At 42.3% G+C, this 18,196-nt stretch overlaps 2 protein-coding genes across 13 annotated transcripts in view; one reads left to right on the top strand and one right to left on the bottom strand.

The window, feature by feature from the left end:
* RYR3 (ryanodine receptor 3) overlaps positions 1-17,372 on the top strand; it is a 515,713-nt gene extending 498,341 nt beyond the window's left edge. For 5 of the 8 annotated variants that reach the window (XM_057488647.1, XM_057488649.1, XM_057488648.1 and 2 more), the window contains 11 exons: positions 1,358-1,488; positions 5,158-5,200; positions 5,644-5,771; positions 6,177-6,237; positions 6,573-6,719; positions 9,978-10,112; positions 11,324-11,480; positions 12,511-12,575; positions 13,007-13,107; positions 15,081-15,132; positions 16,119-17,372. In XM_057488647.1, the coding sequence (XP_057344630.1) occupies positions 1,358-1,488; positions 5,158-5,200; positions 5,644-5,771; positions 6,177-6,237; positions 6,573-6,719; positions 9,978-10,112; positions 11,324-11,480; positions 12,511-12,575; positions 13,007-13,107; positions 15,081-15,132; positions 16,119-16,214 (1,116 nt within the window). In that variant the 3' untranslated portion in view covers positions 16,215-17,372. The other 3 variants (XR_008992553.1, XR_008992552.1, XM_057488650.1) reach the window with 3 other exon arrangements.
* The window catches only part of AVEN (apoptosis and caspase activation inhibitor), a 246,445-nt gene that overhangs the window by 43,940 nt on the left and 184,309 nt on the right, over positions 1-18,196 (bottom strand). For 3 of the 5 annotated variants that reach the window (XM_036887602.2, XM_036887603.2, XM_036887605.2), the window contains one exon: positions 17,181-17,662. In XM_036887602.2, coding sequence (XP_036743497.2) covers positions 17,547-17,662 — 116 coding nt within the window. In that variant the 3' untranslated portion in view covers positions 17,181-17,546. Of the gene's footprint in view, positions 1-17,180; positions 17,663-18,196 lie in introns of those variants that run through there. The other 2 variants (XR_005025244.2, XR_005025245.2) reach the window with 1 other exon arrangement.

Below are 18,196 nucleotides of genomic sequence, written 5' to 3'. Positions count from 1 at the left end.
TAAGCACCAGAGTGTGTTAGCTACTCTTCTTTAGTTCTCCATCCCAGGGCTCAGCTTGTTGGATGAGGTGCACATATACTGGTGGCCTAGAGAAAACTAAAGAGAACTATCTAGAGAGTAAAATTGTGGAAGTGCTACTTACAAACTCTTAAGAAGACTGAAGGGGAATGCTTCAAATCCCAGAGATCGGTAGTGCTCTAAAATTTGTTATTATTCTGGCATTTCAAAATACAGCAGACATTAGGCAGAAGAGCTTTCTCTCAGCTTTCCCCCCTCCACCATCCATTCACCAACAGCATCACTGACTCCTCCCAGTGTGTGACACCTATTACTAGTCTGTGCCACCTTCCTATCATTAGTCTCCTATTTCCTCAGTGTTGTTTTGTTGTTTAAGGAGAAAAAAGGGGCAAGAGTAACTCTTTACAAATCATTATCTCAATTTTGTCTTTTTGTCTTGAAAATAAAAGAGCAGTGTGGGGCATATGGATACCGTGAGCTTGATAGTTATTGGGAGAAACAGTTTGGAGACCAGGTTCTCAGGGATGTTGCCAAGTAACCAGTGGCTTTTCTGGCTAGAGTAGCTCTGGCTATTCTGACTTCTCACTTCCTGGGATTTCAATAATATCCTTTGACCTCACTAATGCTGTACCGTCTCTGAAGTATGTGTGCATCTGGTGCATCGGGTGAGCGGATTACTTCCCCATCCTTTTTGGTGTACCTCTTAGTAGTAGGTCTTTGTAGCCATGCCACCATATGTATGCTAAAATCAGTTACAGCTGTAAAAGATGGGGAGTGATAGCAGGGAATGAGTAAGTGTGACACTGCCTGACAGGGCCTCTTCTCAGGAGTCTCAGGAGGAAAACATCAATAGAAAGACTATATATGGAGCCCAGAGTATCTTCTAACTATCAAACCATGTTTCAGCAACCAAACTTCACAGCCATGAGACGACAATGACCCTAGCCATTGAAGGGGATTGCAGCATTTCATAGTGTTCCTGTGGCTGACCTATCTACTAGAGAATCAGTTATTGTTCTTTCTGAGTCTTGGTTCAGCTCTAGCCTAGGAGTCATCAGAAATCTAAGACTCATCTGAGGGACTCGTCTGAACACGGCCTTCTCACCAGGATGGCTCGGGAGTCTAGTTTGTGGTATTATCGACTGTTGAACCCAAGCCTTAAAGGGTGGCCCAAATCAGATCAGCTTTTGCAGAAGGAAGTATATTAGCGCAACAAGTGAGAAGAGATTTATTTGGCTTTGCTGCCCTGAAGTTGGAACACTAATTTGTGAGAAATGCTTGGAAGGGAGTGTTTGAATCAGAAAGCTTTCTCTGAGTAACCAGTGTCTTTCCCTGCTAGGTTCCTTTGGTGGTATTCAAAAGGGAAAAAGAAATTGCCAGGAAGCTGGAGTTTGATGGGCTGTATATCACTGAACAACCCTCTGAAGATGACATCAAGGGGCAATGGGACCGTTTGGTCATCAACACACCGTAAGTGCCCCCATTCCTACCCCAAAGAGAAAAAACGGTGTCCACTATCAGTAGAACAACACATTCTTCACCAGCCTTGGAGCCTGATTTATAGAAACTTTCCTTTGATTTCTAGGGCTTGTTTTCTCTCCTGCCTTTCTTAGTAGATTGTTGTGTGTATCTCTGTGCATTCAATGGAGGTCATTACCAGGAATACTACCAGGAAGTGCTGAGCATATTTAATTAAGACTACATAGTCCAGTACAATATTACTTAATCTATCTTTCCATGTTTGAGTCATACTGGGTGTTTCCCTGGCCCAGAGGTTCAGGGATAAGTTAAGCACCTTCTCCAGAGTCCCCATATGGCACAGCAGTCTTGTGACAGCACCATCTCTGAAGGCTTTTCCTTAAACAAATAGCTAGTTGGCAATAGAATGCCTCCCAATATAATTCAATAGGCAGTTCCATGGGCAGTTAAAATAGGACCATCTGGGTGGGAATGCAAAGGCCTGTGGAGTCTTAGTAGGCAGGTGTATAATTACTGCTGTGGTGTGGAGAGCATTGATTCTAAAAGTAGAACTAGGTACCAAGTCAGCTCTGTAACCGAGTTGTCTGTGAACTGGAGCAAAGTAATCAAGCCTTCTGAGCCTCGGTTTCCTCCTAATTAATAGAGGGATAGGAATACCACCTTCAGCCTAGGAAGATCAAAGCATGTTTGTCACATGCTTGTCACAAGGTAGACATCAAGCTAGTCATCATTCCCTTTCTCTACCTGTTCAAAAAAATGGCCATCACCATTGGCAAAGGTAATGCCAGGGTATTCACCTCTGGGAAAATGAGAGTTGCAAGATAAATTTAATATGCTGAAAGAAAAGTAAAGAAATAGGGCTAGTTTGTAAATGAAGCTGACTGTGTCAACTCAGCTGAAACTCTTAGCTGTACCAATTAAAATACGCAACCCTCACCCTGGGGAAGAAAATTGCTCCTTATCCAAAGGTATCAGACAAACTGAGAGGCAGCTAGTTCTACAAAGGCACAATAGTCCCTAGAAAGGGAAGGCTCTTCTCTTTGGGGGGGAAAAATAGTGGGCATGCAAATCAAAAGCTTGTCCCTGCCTATAGTTCCCTGCCAATCTCCTCAAAGAAGGAAAGAAAGGAACACTGAGCCATCTGACCATGTGTCATTATTGCATTACAGAAATTTTAGATACTATTAAAGAGTGTAATTCTTTGGTAAGATTTCTGCAGTTATCAGTAATGCTAATGTCTGAGGCCTAAGAGTCCAGTAAAAAGGCAGTTCAGTTTCTAGAAATTTCTCCTAAGGAGATAATGAGAAGAGTACACTAAAATGTCCCAACAATATTTGCTAAATTTTTGAATTTGAAATGGCTTAACTGTCCATGGGTAGAGAAATGCATAAATAAATAGAATAGCTTTTCTAAAATTTTTAATTGTTTCAAATAATGGCATCATAGTACAGTTAACTCCATATCATGAAGAGCTTTCCTGTTTAATTTTATTTTTATATTGTTAAATACACATGTAGAAGAAAATACAAAATGTATATGTATATTTTCAAGTACAATAATAAAATAATCTACACAGGTTAAAGAATGGCTCACTGCAAGCTTCCAGGCGTAGCTGTGACCCTCCCCAGCTACATCCTGCCTAGCCTCCAGCCAGCCACGCTCCTCACCATTCATTCTTAGGTTTTAGTTTATATTTTTACCACTTAGGTATGTGGTAAATATGTCTCTAGACATATTGTTTAGTTTTGACTATTTCTGAACTTTATATAAATGGAATTATACTATATGTATTGTACTGACCTTTGACTCTTGTTTAGCACTACAAATGGGAGCTCACCTGTATTGTGTGTAGCCACAGTTTGGTCGTTTTCAAAACAAACATTTTTCATGATATTAATATATTACATATTTGTCCACTTTCCAAACAGTGGCTATTTTGACTCTTTCCAGTTTCTGGGTATTACAAACAGTGCTACAGTGAACACTTCCTTTACATCTTCTCCAGCGGAGAGGCTGGGAGAGGAACTTGCTGAATAGTAGGCTATGCAAATAGTTTCCCTGATTTACATTCTGACCAGCACTATATGAGTTCCTAGTTCGCTGCCTCTTTGTCGGCTTGTTATCATCAGATAACTGCTAATTTGATAGGTGTGTAATAGAGCTCATTGTGCATTTCCTTGATTTCTCAAGGGGTTGAGCATCGTGGTTTTTAGGGGGTTTTTGACCATGTATATATATGTATCACTTATTTATGCATTTCCCTTGTGAAGGTCCTGTTGTCTGCCCCACACTTGAAGAAATATTACCAAGTAAAATTATGTTTTCTACCTTCAAGGGGCTTCATACCTAGTCAGGGGACAAAAATACCCACACCAGCGCGGGATCACACCTGTGAAAGGGCTTAGACAAGAGCCTCCAGTCAGTGGCCCTTCAGCATGACTTGTGAAATTTCCCGCTTACAACAAAATGTGACTGAGACTGAAATTGTATGTTACAATTTATATAAAAGATTTAAGAGAAAGGGGATACCTGTGCGGACAGAGGAAGCCTGGCTTGGTTTTTGTTTTGTTTTAGGTTCTAAATGCCATACATGAAAAAAATCAAGTAGCAGAAAAATGTACCAAGAAAGTCAATTACTTCTAGTCCCCCAGAGATAAAGATCTGTTACTGGTGAAGTCTCTAACCCCAGCATTTGTTTTTGCTTTTAAGTGCCATTTGGATGCTTAAGACTAAGAAACTGCCTTAACTATCCAAAAAAAATTTTTTTTAAGATTGCCACCTTGTTAGAGAGAGGTGGTATTTGCTCAGTTATTCTTCTGGGAGGTCCATGAATAGAACGTCCTCATCACCAATGTGGACGGTCTTTATAGGATAGGGGACTATTATTGTGTTGCAGAGCCAAGAAGAATGACTCAAATAAGGGAAAAGAGAAGTGAGAATGTTCCTTGGCTTCAGTCTAGCCTCACCAGGAACCTGCCCAGGAAGGCTGTCATTCTGGAGAGGAGAGCAATACTTTCACTGGTTTTTGCTAGCACACCTAAAACATGCAGGGGGGTTAGAGATGGTGTGGTCTAAGGAACCACCTCCAAAGGACAGAGGGATCTCATTCCCTGATAAGACCAGGCCCCGCAGGAGGTATATGACAATAGAAAATAGTGGAAGAGCACTCTGGTTAAGTAAACCTGACATAAATGAGCTAAAGGTGATTCCCAGCCTGCAAACTTGATAAAGTTGGCAACTTTGTCTACAGTTCCACCACTTTACCCCCAGCACCTACCTCTGTTGCCAACAGAAAGTAGGTATGCAGTGAATGAAAGCTGAACGTATGTATTTCCTGCAGGGTTTTGTTTCTAGTCATACTGAGATCAAGGAAAGGATCAAGAAACACCTGCTTCCATCTAGTCTGTCATCACAATCTCTGACTCCTAACCATAATTTTGAGGTAGAAAATGCAGAGTGGCTTTTCCCGGTGTTTCAGAAGTCTATACAAATTAGTGAAAGCCTGAATCAGACCTGTGGCGACTGTCTAAAATTCAGTCTAGCGTTCTTCAGTGAACATGACAAAAACCGAAAAGATCACACACACAGATATAAACTGCTAAGTTTCTTGATGTGCTTGCCTTGATGTTAAGAACCTCGCTTTTTCATTTTCTTTTTCAGATCTTTTCCTAATAACTACTGGGACAAGTTTGTAAAGAGAAAGGTATGCCTTGCCGGTGGGGGTGAGCTCCATGACCACCAAAGGAATGGGATTTTTTTTTAAGTTCTCCGCATGCAAACGTGAATAGATTTAATATTTACTTTACAGTGGTATCTTGAGATGAGTAAGTCATAGAAGGAGTTTTATATGAAAGTATATAGGTTTTTGGCTTCATTCTTAGACTCATGTCTTAAACAGATGAAAACAAGCATTGTTTTCTGTATGCTAGCTTTTTTCCTCCCCTACAAGAAGATACCAGCTTGGAAAACAGCTTTCACCTTCTCATCTTTATTTGCCTAATTTGAGTCATGTCCTTTTTGAATCATGCCCTTATTCACCCCTTGGAAGAGCCCAGAGTGTAGCAAAGCTCTGAAGACATCAGGACTAGAGAAAACACTGATGGCGACACGTGGCCCGTGCTCACCCTGTCCTCCTCTCTGCTTTAGGTGATCAACAAGTATGGGGATCTCTACGGAGCGGAACGCATTGCTGAACTCCTGGGTTTGGACAAAAATGCCCTTGATTTTAGCCCAGTAGAAGAGACCAAAGCAGAGGCAGCCTCTCTGGTGTCATGGTACAGAGCCTAGAGTTAAAATCCAGTCGGGCCACTGTGGATCCTGTTTCCCAGCCCCTCTCCATGTGCTAGAGGGAAAGACCGCAACATATCTTTGCTCTTTCCTGAAACTGGTTTGGCTGAGGTGTTCTGCTGGTTTCTCACATATTGGGAGAGCACTGCCTTGGCAAATTTAAAGACCTATCAACTTTTATGCCTAGCAGAGCTGAAAAAGAAAGACTAATTAAAAACTCAGGATGTGTGATTCAGACATTCTCAGCCTCATGGGGAACCCATACAACTTGATAAGGTTCATAACCATATTTAGATTATTAAACCTGAGAGAGAAAACTTAATTTTTCCCTTTATTAAACACTTAACTAAATCCTGACATTATAAGTTTTGAAATCATTTTTTCCCCTTTAGGCTGAGTTCCACTGACATGAAGTACCATATCTGGAAACTGGGAGTTGTTTTTACTGACAACGTAAGTTTGGCATCTGGGAAAACAAGATTCTGCACCCCGGGATCAGGAATGTTATTAAATGCCACAAGGGAACAAGCTGGGCAGAGTTCCAGGAAAGGCTCAGAGATTGCTTGTCAAAGGTGGAGGACCTTACTGTGCAGGGGGACACCGCTCTCCTGTGCCAGTGGAAGGCAGATGGGGTTTCACTAGGCAATTCTTAGGCCAGTCACAGTACCTCAGCACCTAAATGCCCTCTATCCTCACTTTATCCCCAGAGATGAGCAAAAATGGCTTAATGAGTGCATCATGAGGCGTGAATGCCTGGAAAAGTTGCTAAGTCTCTTCTGTTTCCTCAGTCTTTTCTCTACCTTGCCTGGTATACAACCATGTCCATCTTGGGTCACTACAACAACTTCTTCTTTGCGGCTCATCTGCTGGATATTGCAATGGGCTTCAAGACACTGAGGACAATTCTGTCATCTGTAACTCACAATGGCAAACAGGTATTGGATTTATACTGCTGCAGAACAGTGTGGACTTATGTGTATCCAAGGACAGGAAAAGAAAAAAAAATAGCCAGTAACAGTACCAAACCTTGAACTACTACTTGAACTAATAGTGATTGATTTTTTGCAAAATTGCAGCCATCACTTAAGAAGCCTAAGACCTTGATTCAGAAACTTAATGTTTAGACCAACCAGAGAAGAGGGGGAGGGAGGAAGGTAATGGACATATCAGAATCACTTTGCAGACCTTTTTAAGGTTTACCCCTTCTCCATGGACCTGATACACTTCCTGGGGCTTAGCAAAGAGGCATATGTGGTTGGAAAACTACCCAGGGACTTTTGATGCATGCTTCCAACTGAGAACCAATGACTGAAACATATGTGCATATGCAAGGGCACACACATTTATGCAGTATACAGACATGTATAACTATGCCTATATATACATATGTGTATTTGTGTATGTCTGTCTGTATCTATAAACCATTGCTATATCCAGTCTCATTAGTATTCAGCCTGTCTTCTACACTACTGTCAGGGTCAATCCCTTAATTAAAATCCCCTAGTGGCTCCTTCTGTTAACAAATTAAAACTCCTTCATGTTTCATTCTTCATTAAGTGCAGCTCCATAAATGAAACCTGTCCCCTCACATCTTTCAACTTTTGTATAGGAGAGGGAGAAAGGAAGTTAAAATGTGCCCAGTTTGGTATAGCCATTCTGGAAAACAGTATGGAGATTCCTCAGAAATTAAATATAGAACTGCTATATGATCCAGTTATTCCACTTCTGGGTATATATCCAAAGGAAATGAAATCAGTATAGCTGCACCCCTATGTTTACTGCAGCAGCATTCACAAAAGCTGAGATGTGAAAACAACCTAAATGTCTATCAATGGATGAAAGGATAAAGAAAATACAATACATAAAATGGATTATTATTCAGCCATAAAAAAAAGAGGTAAATCCTGCCATTTAAAACAATATGGATGGATCTTGAGGGCATTATTAAGCAAAATAAGCCAGACACAGAAATTGAAAATACTATATGATCTCACTTATATGTAGAATCTAAAAAAGTTGAAATCATAAAACCTAAGAGTGGACTGGTGGTTGCCAAGGGCTTAGGGGTGGAGGAAATGGGGGGTATTGGTCAAAGAGTACAAATTTTCAATTGTAAAATGAACAGATTCTGGGGACTAATGTAAAGCATGGTGATTAACTGTATCATATACCTGAAATTTGCTGGGAGAGTATATCTTGAGTGTTTCCACCACATGCACATACAGAGAAATGGTAACTGTGTGAGGCGATGGATACTTTAATTAACTTGATCTCGGTGATCATTTTGCAATGCAATACATTGAATACCTTAAATACATGTACACCTTAAAAAAAATAAAGATTCCAACCAGGAAAAAAAATGTCCAGTTGACCTTTAATTGCTCTAAAATAAAAGGTGCTGGATTATCAGGTATTGGTGGTCTCCTTCTTCTAGGGTCTGGTAGTAGTAACACTAACTGTTTCTTACTTTGGTTGATGGTAAAAAGAATGCAGTAGAGCTAGAGACAGAAATTTACTGCCACATTCAAGAAGCCAAAGTTTGGGGGAGGGAGTAACAGAACTTGTGATACATATGCTTGCTTTAAGAGTGTTAAAATGCTTTCTCATCTGTTCCTGCAAGAAAGGACATTGCGTATTTTTACAGGTAGGCCTTGGGGAAGCTTTGGTCTCTAAAGGCGATGTTTCCCAAAGTGTGATCTGTGGAACACCAGTTCTACAATATGTCCTTTTAGAATTATTTTCTTCTCCTTTACTCAGATACTGACACTTCAATTTTTATTGATTTGGCTTAATAGCATTACACAAACCTGTACCTTAAATGGAAAGTTCAACAATGAAGTTCTTATGGGCTTGATGAATAAACTGGCAAGATTGTATGAAATGTGCCCGGCTGGTGCCATGTGCAGGTGCTATGACGAGCTCACAACTACCCCATAAGGTGATGTTACGTTTACTGGGCAGATAACAGAAATAAGCCTCAGAGTCTCACAGCTGCTAAGTGGCAGAACTAGCCCATTTCTTCCCTTGGTGCAAAGCCCAGGTTTTTTTCTAAACACAACTGCCTTCTGTGAGGTCTGCTGTCCGAGGTCGGGTAGGTTATTGTGCATCGTTCAAGAAGCCGATGCAAATGTCTTTTCTGGTACTTCTCTGAGCACTCACGCCTGCCCCATATGCATAGAAACTTGAGGGCAAAGATTTTATCTTGTTGGTCTTCAGAGTTCCAGCTCAACACCCCGGCCCTCAAAAAGGCCAGAGATCCTGTATAGTCCTCATTTATGGTACCTCCAAAAGCCAGGAAACAAGACATGCCATCGGACCCCTGCAAAGGCCCTCAGCAGATTTCTTGGTGATAAAAAAAATCTCATTTTGCTCCACCATCATAAATAATTATTAGAGTAACTTCAAAGCTGTGAGAATCACCCAGTTCATGATTACTTTAAGTGTAATGTAGGGACCCCCCACCAGTCAAAAGAACCCTTAGTTTCTTGGGAAGCAGCCTTAGAGTGGAAGGGGCATCGTGAAGCCTCAGATAACTGCTATCTCTATAAAAACAAAAACCAAGGGACCTCCTCAGCACCTTCACTACTCAACCCTTAAATCCCTTTGTAGTTGACATAGGTTTCGGCTTGCCTGGGCTGCCATTACAAAACACCACAGACTGGGCGGCTTAAACAACACAAGCTTACTTCCTCTCAATTCTAGAGGCCCGAAGACCAAGGTGTGGGTCAGCTGGGTCTCTCTGAGGCCTCTCTCCTTGGCCTGCACTCAGCTGCCCCCCTGCTTTTCCACTAGATCGCCCCTCTGGGCAGGCAGCTGTCTCATGTCTTTTTGTGTTCTAATCACCTCTTCCTGAAAGAACTCCAGTTAGACTGGAGTAGAGCCCACCCTAAAGGCCTCATTTTAGTCTAATTACCTCTGTAAATGCGCTGTCTCCAAATGCAGCCACATTCTATGAGGTACTGGAGGGTACGGCTTCAACATAGGAATTGGGGGGGGATGGATAATTTAGTCCTAATAACCCATGTGACTTTTTCCCCACAGCCTGTTTCTATCTATCTATGCTCCTTTTCTTCTCATTTGCAGTATGACAGCCTCCGTTGCAACCCCCTTCATTTTCCCCTTTCCTTGGCATCTCCCTCGAACCTAAAGGTGAAGACCCACCCTCTTTCCCTCATCTTTCCTCTCACTCCCAGCTGGTTCTGACTGTCGGTCTCCTGGCCGTGGTGGTTTATCTCTACACGGTGGTGGCTTTCAACTTCTTCCGCAAGTTCTACAACAAAAGTGAGGACGACAACGAGCCTGATATGAAGTGTGATGACATGATGACAGTGAGTGCCCGCAGCAGGGCCACCTGGTCCCCAGCCTCATGGGAAGGGACAGGTGGCGGTGGTTTGGAGAAGTGGGTGAGGTGGTGAAGTTCCGGAGCCCAGCAGAAATGAGGATAGAATACAGAAGTCCCAAAGGGACAGTGTCCTGGAAGGGCAAACGCCCTGCAGCACAGGTCATCATTCATCTACATTTGTTAAAGATGTGAGCAACCTGTAGCTAAAGGTGAATGACCTGAATCTCAGTTGGGTGAAGTCAAGCTTTTTTTCTTTGTCTCAGAGCTAGGAGTAAAGTTTCATGCATCTGATGCTTAATTTAGTTCAGCGAGCTGGTGGGGTTCTTTTAGGATAGCCACTGTAGTTTGAAAACATTTAAGAGCAGCAGATCAGTTTTGGTGGGAAGGAGGTCCCCTCAGACCAGCCAGAAGGGCACAGGTCAGGGGAGCCAGCACACCTGCAGTAGCATTTCTACAGGCTCACAGCGACCGGATTTTAGGGAAAGAAGGTGTGTGCCTGGGACTAGTAGCAGCTGCCCCCAGCCTGTGGTCATTTCTGTAGAAAATGAGTAACACCTTCTGGCTAAAAACTCCTTGTGCTTTTTGGGGGCTGGCACTAGTGTGACCAGCTCCTGTCTCCATACCTCCCTGGCTTTTGATTTTCCAGTCATGAGACTTCCTTTCCCTCTGGACCTAACCCATCCAGGCAGGAGAGGGAGGCACACTGCTGAGCCAGCGCCCGGATGCCCACCTCGGCTCGCACACAGCGTGGGAGGAGGAAAGCCCATTATCTGAGGAGCTGCAGAGCTCCCTGCCCTCTCAGGTGTACGGAGAGTGAGAGGTAGAGGTGGCCTTTTCCTGGGGTCAGAAGCCCAGGCTGGCACTTTGAGATGGAATAAGGGAAAACTAGTATCTGCCCTGTGCTCTGCTGATCAGGACCTAAGTTCTTTTAGCTCGTACACACCTTAAATGAATTCTCTCATATGGGTCAGAAAATGTCTCTTTTAAAGGCTACATGTAACAACCATCTTTCCCGTCTTTATAGACACCAGATTCACCAGAGGTTATAGCGGACAGCAGTTAACAGCACAAGACTTGGTATTAGTGAAGAGCGCCCTTCTCCTGCCTCCACACTTTAGTTATTTGACGGAGTCAACCACCTTGCTAAAAGCAAAACTGGGACTTTTTACCTGAACTGCTGTTATTTTTCTTCTCTAGTGTTACCTCTTCCACATGTACGTGGGAGTGAGAGCTGGAGGGGGCATCGGCGATGAAATCGAAGACCCCGCCGGTGACCCCTATGAAATGTACCGCATTGTCTTCGACATCACCTTTTTCTTCTTTGTTATTGTCATCCTGCTGGCCATCATTCAAGGTATGGCTCCCTGTTCTGTTGTGTGTGTCAGTGGGGCTTAATAAACATGATTCTTATTACCTTTCTGCATCTGTGACAATGTTTTACAGTAAGAGGTTTGTGCATTCATGTATTTGTTGATTCAGCAAACATTTATTGAGCACCTACTACATGAGGCATTGGCTATAAGATGGATCCAGGCACTGATCCAAGAAACTTGAGGGTTCTTACAGATGGCCCCCTCGTTTCAGTCCCCACTCTGACCTGATCACTTCCTGTTGCATCCTAGGTGTCTCCTGCCGCCTCGTGATTCCTGCCCTTGTCCTTTTCCTCCCAGGCAGTGGGGTGGGGAAGGAGCATAAAGGAGAGCTGTGAGAATGCAATACATGTTTTCTTCTTTGGTCCTGATATTTTCAGTCAGTAGCTTATCAGGAATTAGAGAAAGACAGCGATGAGTTTAGTTTGCATATGCCAAGCTGAGACACTGTAAGACATGCATGTGTTGAAGGCTAATAAGCAGTCAACTGTAATAGGTGTTTTAAAAGACATGTCAGGAGTAGGATAGGATAGAAAAATATAAGTACACATAAAATAAATACAAAAATAAAATGAAACAATAGAAATGGGATCCATCGGTGGTGGTGGTCCAAGATGTGGGTGTTGAGGAAATTTCCCAGAAAGAAAAGCAAAAGAAATGGAAGAAGAAACCTGACATGCATCAACCCCTGAGGGGCAAGGAGGAGGGGACGAGCCCCTGGAAGACGGATAACAGGATGGCCAAGCCAAACAGTAGAACCGGCAGGGACTCGAGGAGAGGAAAGAACCTCGAGGGCGCTGGCATAGAATACTGCAGAAGGCAGAGTAAGAGGAGCACTGGAAAACGGTTGGCCAGATGCAGCATTGAAAACACAAGTATTTTTCTGATTTTGCTTTGACTACGTTAGCTTGATAATTTATTTTTTCCAAAACAAACCAGCCTCAACTACTCCTCTACCCTGAACCACTAACAAGATAACTTACATTTTATCTGCCTTTGTATTTGAAATTCCAGGTCTTATTATTGATGCTTTTGGAGAATTAAGAGACCAGCAGGAACAAGTACGAGAAGATATGGAGGTAAATGTTCTAATTACAGCTGTTTCTGTATCTCAGAGCAAATGGATTTTTAAAAAATAGGTCCTATTACTTAAGGCCATCCTGAGGCAGAATTACCAGCAGAGTTTGTTTTCCACACCTGTCCTCTTCTCTGAACCTGTCTACCAGCTCTGGCCATTTCTTCTGCTTCACCCTCTGTGCTCTACACCCTCCTTTCTGCTCCCTGCCCTGCCGCCTCCACCATGTCCTGAGCCTGGGCAGAAGCAAGTATCCTCAGCTAGCTAGGACCTCAGTACGTGACTCTGTGGAGTAGAAGACTAATAGCCAAAGACATTAAAGAGAAATATTTCTCAGCATCTCTCAGTGAACTCAGATTATCTTCCTTATTCCCCTGCCGATAATGTCACACCTACTAATACTAATGCCTTTGCTGCGTCTGTTATTTTTCTTAGACTAAATGTTTCATCTGTGGGATTGGCAATGACTACTTTGACACGACCCCTCATGGTTTTGAAACACATACCTTACAAGAGCACAACTTAGCCAACTATTTGTGAGTATTCTTAGTCATGGGGTGGGGGGAAGGAGTGGCAGAGTAAAATAAACAGTTATGTCATAAGTTGCCTCTATAACTTCAGAGAACTAGAGAGGATAATCAGGAAGACAGGAGTGCCCAGGAGCCTTATCTTTGTCCCTATGGTTTGACAGATATGTTGTGTACAATTCCTGATCCTCGCAAAGGTCAGCCCCTCGACCTGGGATTAGCTCCCATCCCTTCTCAAGGTCACATAACTCCAACAATTTCTCTTTCTCTACTGGATATTTTCTACCACTACACAAATGTTATTTTTTAAATCCTAAATGAAGAAGAAAGTCTGTGGCCCCAATTTTCTATTCCCTCCCTCCTGTGACACATCCCAGGCAGGCCTTCCTCCCGACCACACCAGATTTGCTCTTGTCAAGGCGGCCGAGGACCTGCATGTTGCTGGATTCCATGGTCAATTTTCAGGCCTCACCAAGTCTGTCCTCTCCTTGGAGTACAAAAGTTCCATGAGAGTGTGGTATTTGGATTGGGGTGGGGGTGGGGGGTCCACACTGCTCTAACCCAGCACCTAAGGCCTGGCAAATAATTAAAATTTCATTTTGTCTAAGGTAAAGCATTCACTCCAGAATAGGTAACTCAGATCCTCTTAGGTTCCCTGGACTGCCTATGAAACTTACAGAATTTAGAAAGAATTCAGATTACCTGACAATTCAGATTAAATAAGTGTTCTTTTTCAAGAAAAGAAAAACCTACTGAGCCTAGCCCTTCCCTCTCTGTCTGCACTTTAGGAAATCCTGATCTTTCTTTAGAACGGAACAGTCCTAGCCTGGGGAAAGGTGTTGTATCTTTGCTATTTCTCTTTGGCAAATTCATATTCTAGCAAAAAGATATTAAGACAAAAGCACATGTTTCTGAACAGTAACTTCAACATATCCTTCCTCAGGTTATGACTTAAAAGGAGTTTGCATCAGGATGGATGTAAAGTGAGCTTGTGGCCATGTGTCAGCAAAGGAACAGAGAAGAGTGGAAGGGTGTTATCTGGGCTGGGACCCCTTCTCCGTCTTCAATATAAATGCCCCCCTAAAAATGGTGCTTTGTCAAATAAATGTGCTCGGAAAGGAATAATGTGCCACATGCTTGAGTCTCAAACTAAAGATACTGGTGATGCCTTCTTTATCAGATTAAGAAAGAAAAAGAGAGGAAGAAACAAATATGAATTTAGCCTCTACTATGGGCCACAATCTGAAGCTATAAACCCAACAATATTGTCAGAAGATTCAAGATCTGGGAGTCAGGCTCTCCCCACCCTCCGAAGGATGTTATTTCTACTTTCTCTTCCTTACCATCAGCCTCACACTCCTTTTCCTGAAGGGCATGAGCCTGGTTCCTTTGGAAGCTATCTCTGAGGGGCTCATGTAACTCGAGCTCAGAGATCAGTCCCAGAGCCCTGGGACACCTGTACATGCCAGACAAACAGACTTAAACCTTAGACATACTGGTTAGATATGTCTACGCCAGCATTTCTCAGTTGACTATAATAAGAACAAAACTATATTTCTGGAAGAATCAATACAACATGAGATTTAATACTTTCCACCTTTCTGACATATCCCTGAGACATACATATATCATTTCAATTCTGCATTCTTACAAGATGATAAATTGGCCTACTAAAAATTGTATGGTAAGAGTTGTAGTTGCCATTTTATTGTTTAGGATTTTTTTTTAATGGTAGCCAAACTGCTTCTGCACATATACTCTTAGCTCCAGGTTTAGAGATGTTAAAAAGGATCTCTCTTCACAAAAAGGCTAATTTTGAGATTATTATTAGAAAATGATGGTTTGTGTCATTATGCCACATCTCCTCAACTCTAAAAGGTATGACACACAGCATAACCCTCTCTCCAGTTTACTTGAGTAAATGAACTTAGGTTTCCTAACTTGTCTTTTTCTCATTTGTTACACCTTCTTTCCTGTTCCAGGTTCTTCCTGATGTATTTAATTAATAAAGATGAAACAGAGCACACAGGTCAGGTGAGAAAATGTCTTTAGTTATGAATCATCTGTATTAGAGTTTCCTAAGTCTCAAGTCTCAGTAGCACCTAGGACACCTGAAATAGATAAATGACCCCATTAGTCTCCTACATGCATTTTCCCACCACCCTTTTAGGACTTAAGCCAAAATTTTTATGTCTGAAACAAATATTACATGGTAACAATACTTCAATTAAAAAGGTTATGCAACAAAAAAAAGGAAGCAAAATTCTAGGGCAACTCCAAACTATGCCCAAAGACCTCCTGGTTATCCTTCCCAACAAACACTGACATCTTCTAAACCCTTACAGTTACTGCTGCAGAGTAGAATAGGTGGAGGTGGGGAGAACGTTATAGAAAAAAAAGACAACGAGGAGCTGAGTGGGTGGCTAAAACAAAGAGCAGGAGCAGCGGAGCAAAACCAGGCAGCCAGAGAAAGGTGCTGACCCGTGTGGGGGTGGGGGGAGTGACAGGAACGCGAGGTGTGGGTGTGAGAGTGAGTGAGAGCATGTGCCAGAAGGGCTTCTGTGGCTAAGTGTGAGAAAGAAATATAAAGACAGAACAAGGGAAGAAAAGGTAGTTTATCAAACATTCAAATGTCAAGGAGGAAGGCAGCTGGTTCCAGATCTGGCTTTAGCGTGCCAGGCATCTGCCTGAGCTAGCACTCACCTTCCTCCTCACGCATGCCTCTGCCATCTACCAGTCACAGATGCCATGGAACCAGCCAACTGCTAAACCTTTAAGTATTTTTAGAGACAACCAACCGAATTTGTTGCATTTTTGGAGGAAGGGGGCAGGTGGTGGACAGTTCAGAAGGAGGAAAAATGACTTCTTGCTCCTAAAACAGCCTGCAGTGGAGTTTAGAAAGAAGGTACTGGTTGGGCCTCGTATAAATCCCCATCCATATTGCTAACGGGAGAGTGAGCGAGCAAAAACTTAGCTTACTATGGTTTAAAAAGAAGTATGCTTTGTTCCCATTATTGCAGGAATCTTACGTCTGGAAGATGTACCAAGAAAGGTGTTGGGATTTCTTCCCGGCTGGTGACTGCTTTCGCAAACAATATGAAGATCAGCTTGGATAAATCTGAATGAAAAAAAACTCCACCATTCTGGATGGGTAGCTTCCAGTGCGATAAAACCCTTCTTTTACAGTTCTGCAACATATTTGAAATGTGACATTTTCTACCTGCCTCCCTTACAAGAAAGTGTGTGTGATACTTTGGAATTGATTTGGTTTTCTGTGCCTAATGGATGTACCCTGTGGGAGGGAACCTGTCAAAATGTTAAAAAACAGGCAGAGTCAAGGCATCTGTAGTTGAATGCCTTCAGGTATTCAGTTCTAAGGTAATGGATGATATGGAGGAAAAGACTAGAAGTATTTAGTCTTGAATACATAATACCTGAAATTTTAAACACTTCAACGCCACATGACAGTTCCCACCAATGACTCATGGTCTGCACTGTAAGAACCCATTTTAATTGCAGTCTGATTTTTCCCATGGTACTTGATAGTGAATGTATCCAGAATCAGCTTGAAAAGCTTTAAGCAGTTTTAAAAAAAAAGAGGAAAAAAAAATACAAACACACACACTTTGTCGACACTGAAATATTGATTAAGTGCCTTAAAACCTCTTTAGATATAGCTATGCAAATTTTTTATGTTCCAGACAGTCCCATTAATTAGTTGTATTGATCTCTGTCTTACTTTACAAAACTGCACTTAAAGGTTATTCATATAATTTTTTTCAGTAACAGCTTGTCAACTGCTGTTATTAGAAGAAAAGTACTGTACTGAAAGTTCAGAAAAATTCAATCTTATGCCAAATTGAGTAATGCTTTATGGTCCCTGTAAGTAGTAGAGCTGCTCTGTTTGGGTGACTCTCCTTAAATATAATGAAGTGCCCACTGCAATAAAGTCATACACACCAATCTGTGCTTTGGCCTCTTGTAATGCACTACTCCTGGATGAGTCTGCAACCACACTGACTGCTGGGAAAAGGGACATGAGACAAATGGCCTAAAACCTTCAAACAAGAAAGAAAAAAATCCATAGACCAGCGTTTGTTTATTTTGGCCAAATGCACGCCTTGCGTCTATTCTCAGCAATACCTGCTATGCTGTAAACACAGAGGAAGGAGGCTGGAAACAAGGAGGCAACATCACCTGCCCTTAAGGAATCAGATTACCAAACCCAAGAATAAGTGCAAGGAGCCTCTTACAGGTATTGTTTCAGAAGCTGCTGAACATAGAGGCAGGCACTGACTGCAGAAGCCGCCGAGGCGCCCTGGCTTGGGGTGCGCTCGTAAACCGCCTTGCTCCTGAAGGACAGCCATGGGCCCGCCCTTACTTACAAGGCAACCAAAATTTGCTTCAGGTACTTTTTTCATTTTCTCTCTCATTGCTTTTCTTTTTTGTTAGGAAATCATGCTGTCCAGCCAGTCTTCAAGCTCTTCCTCGGTAACATTTTTAGATGTACTTAGTTGCTCAGCTTCTACAATTTTTTCTTCTGTCACAGATGGGTTTGCAGGAGCTGAGAAAATAAAAGTAATATTAACAACTTCAATTAGTCCCCAAATTGAGGGTTAAAGCTCCCCAGCAGGTTGTTCCATTATATAATTCAGCCTTAATTATTACTTTCCTTATAGCAAGGGAAAACATTCAATTATTGCTCTCACTCCCTAAAAAGATACAATAATATCTAAACTAATTAATAAATGGGGTAGAGATATGCTCTCCTACTTATTCTGAAGTTGCATTTCACAGCTCACTTTTTATTATTGTAGCAATCCTGGAAAGTCATTAACAGTTCTCGAATGTGGTATGTGGATGGGGCAGTTGCCCTAGACCTCTCCTGTCAGGTGTGTCCCTGTCTCACAGAACATGCACAGCTGAGGAAGCATTCTTTTTGTAAAAAAGGAGAACAAAATAGCAAGCAAGAAGAATGAGAGTCAGTTATTGGCCTGTTCAGATAGTCAATTAAAAGGTCCGCTGCTGCACAGCTCAGGGCTGAGGGCATCTTAATGCCTTTTAGAGCACGAGTTCAATTTGCAGCCCCAGGTTTAAT

Source organism: Manis pentadactyla, chromosome 11 (assembly GCF_030020395.1).
Source record: "Manis pentadactyla isolate mManPen7 chromosome 11, mManPen7.hap1, whole genome shotgun sequence".
In the NCBI taxonomy this organism is placed as follows: Eukaryota; Metazoa; Chordata; class Mammalia; order Pholidota; family Manidae; genus Manis; species Manis pentadactyla.
The sequence above is the reverse complement of the archived record's forward strand: the minus strand, read 5'-3'. Positions and strand labels throughout refer to the sequence as shown.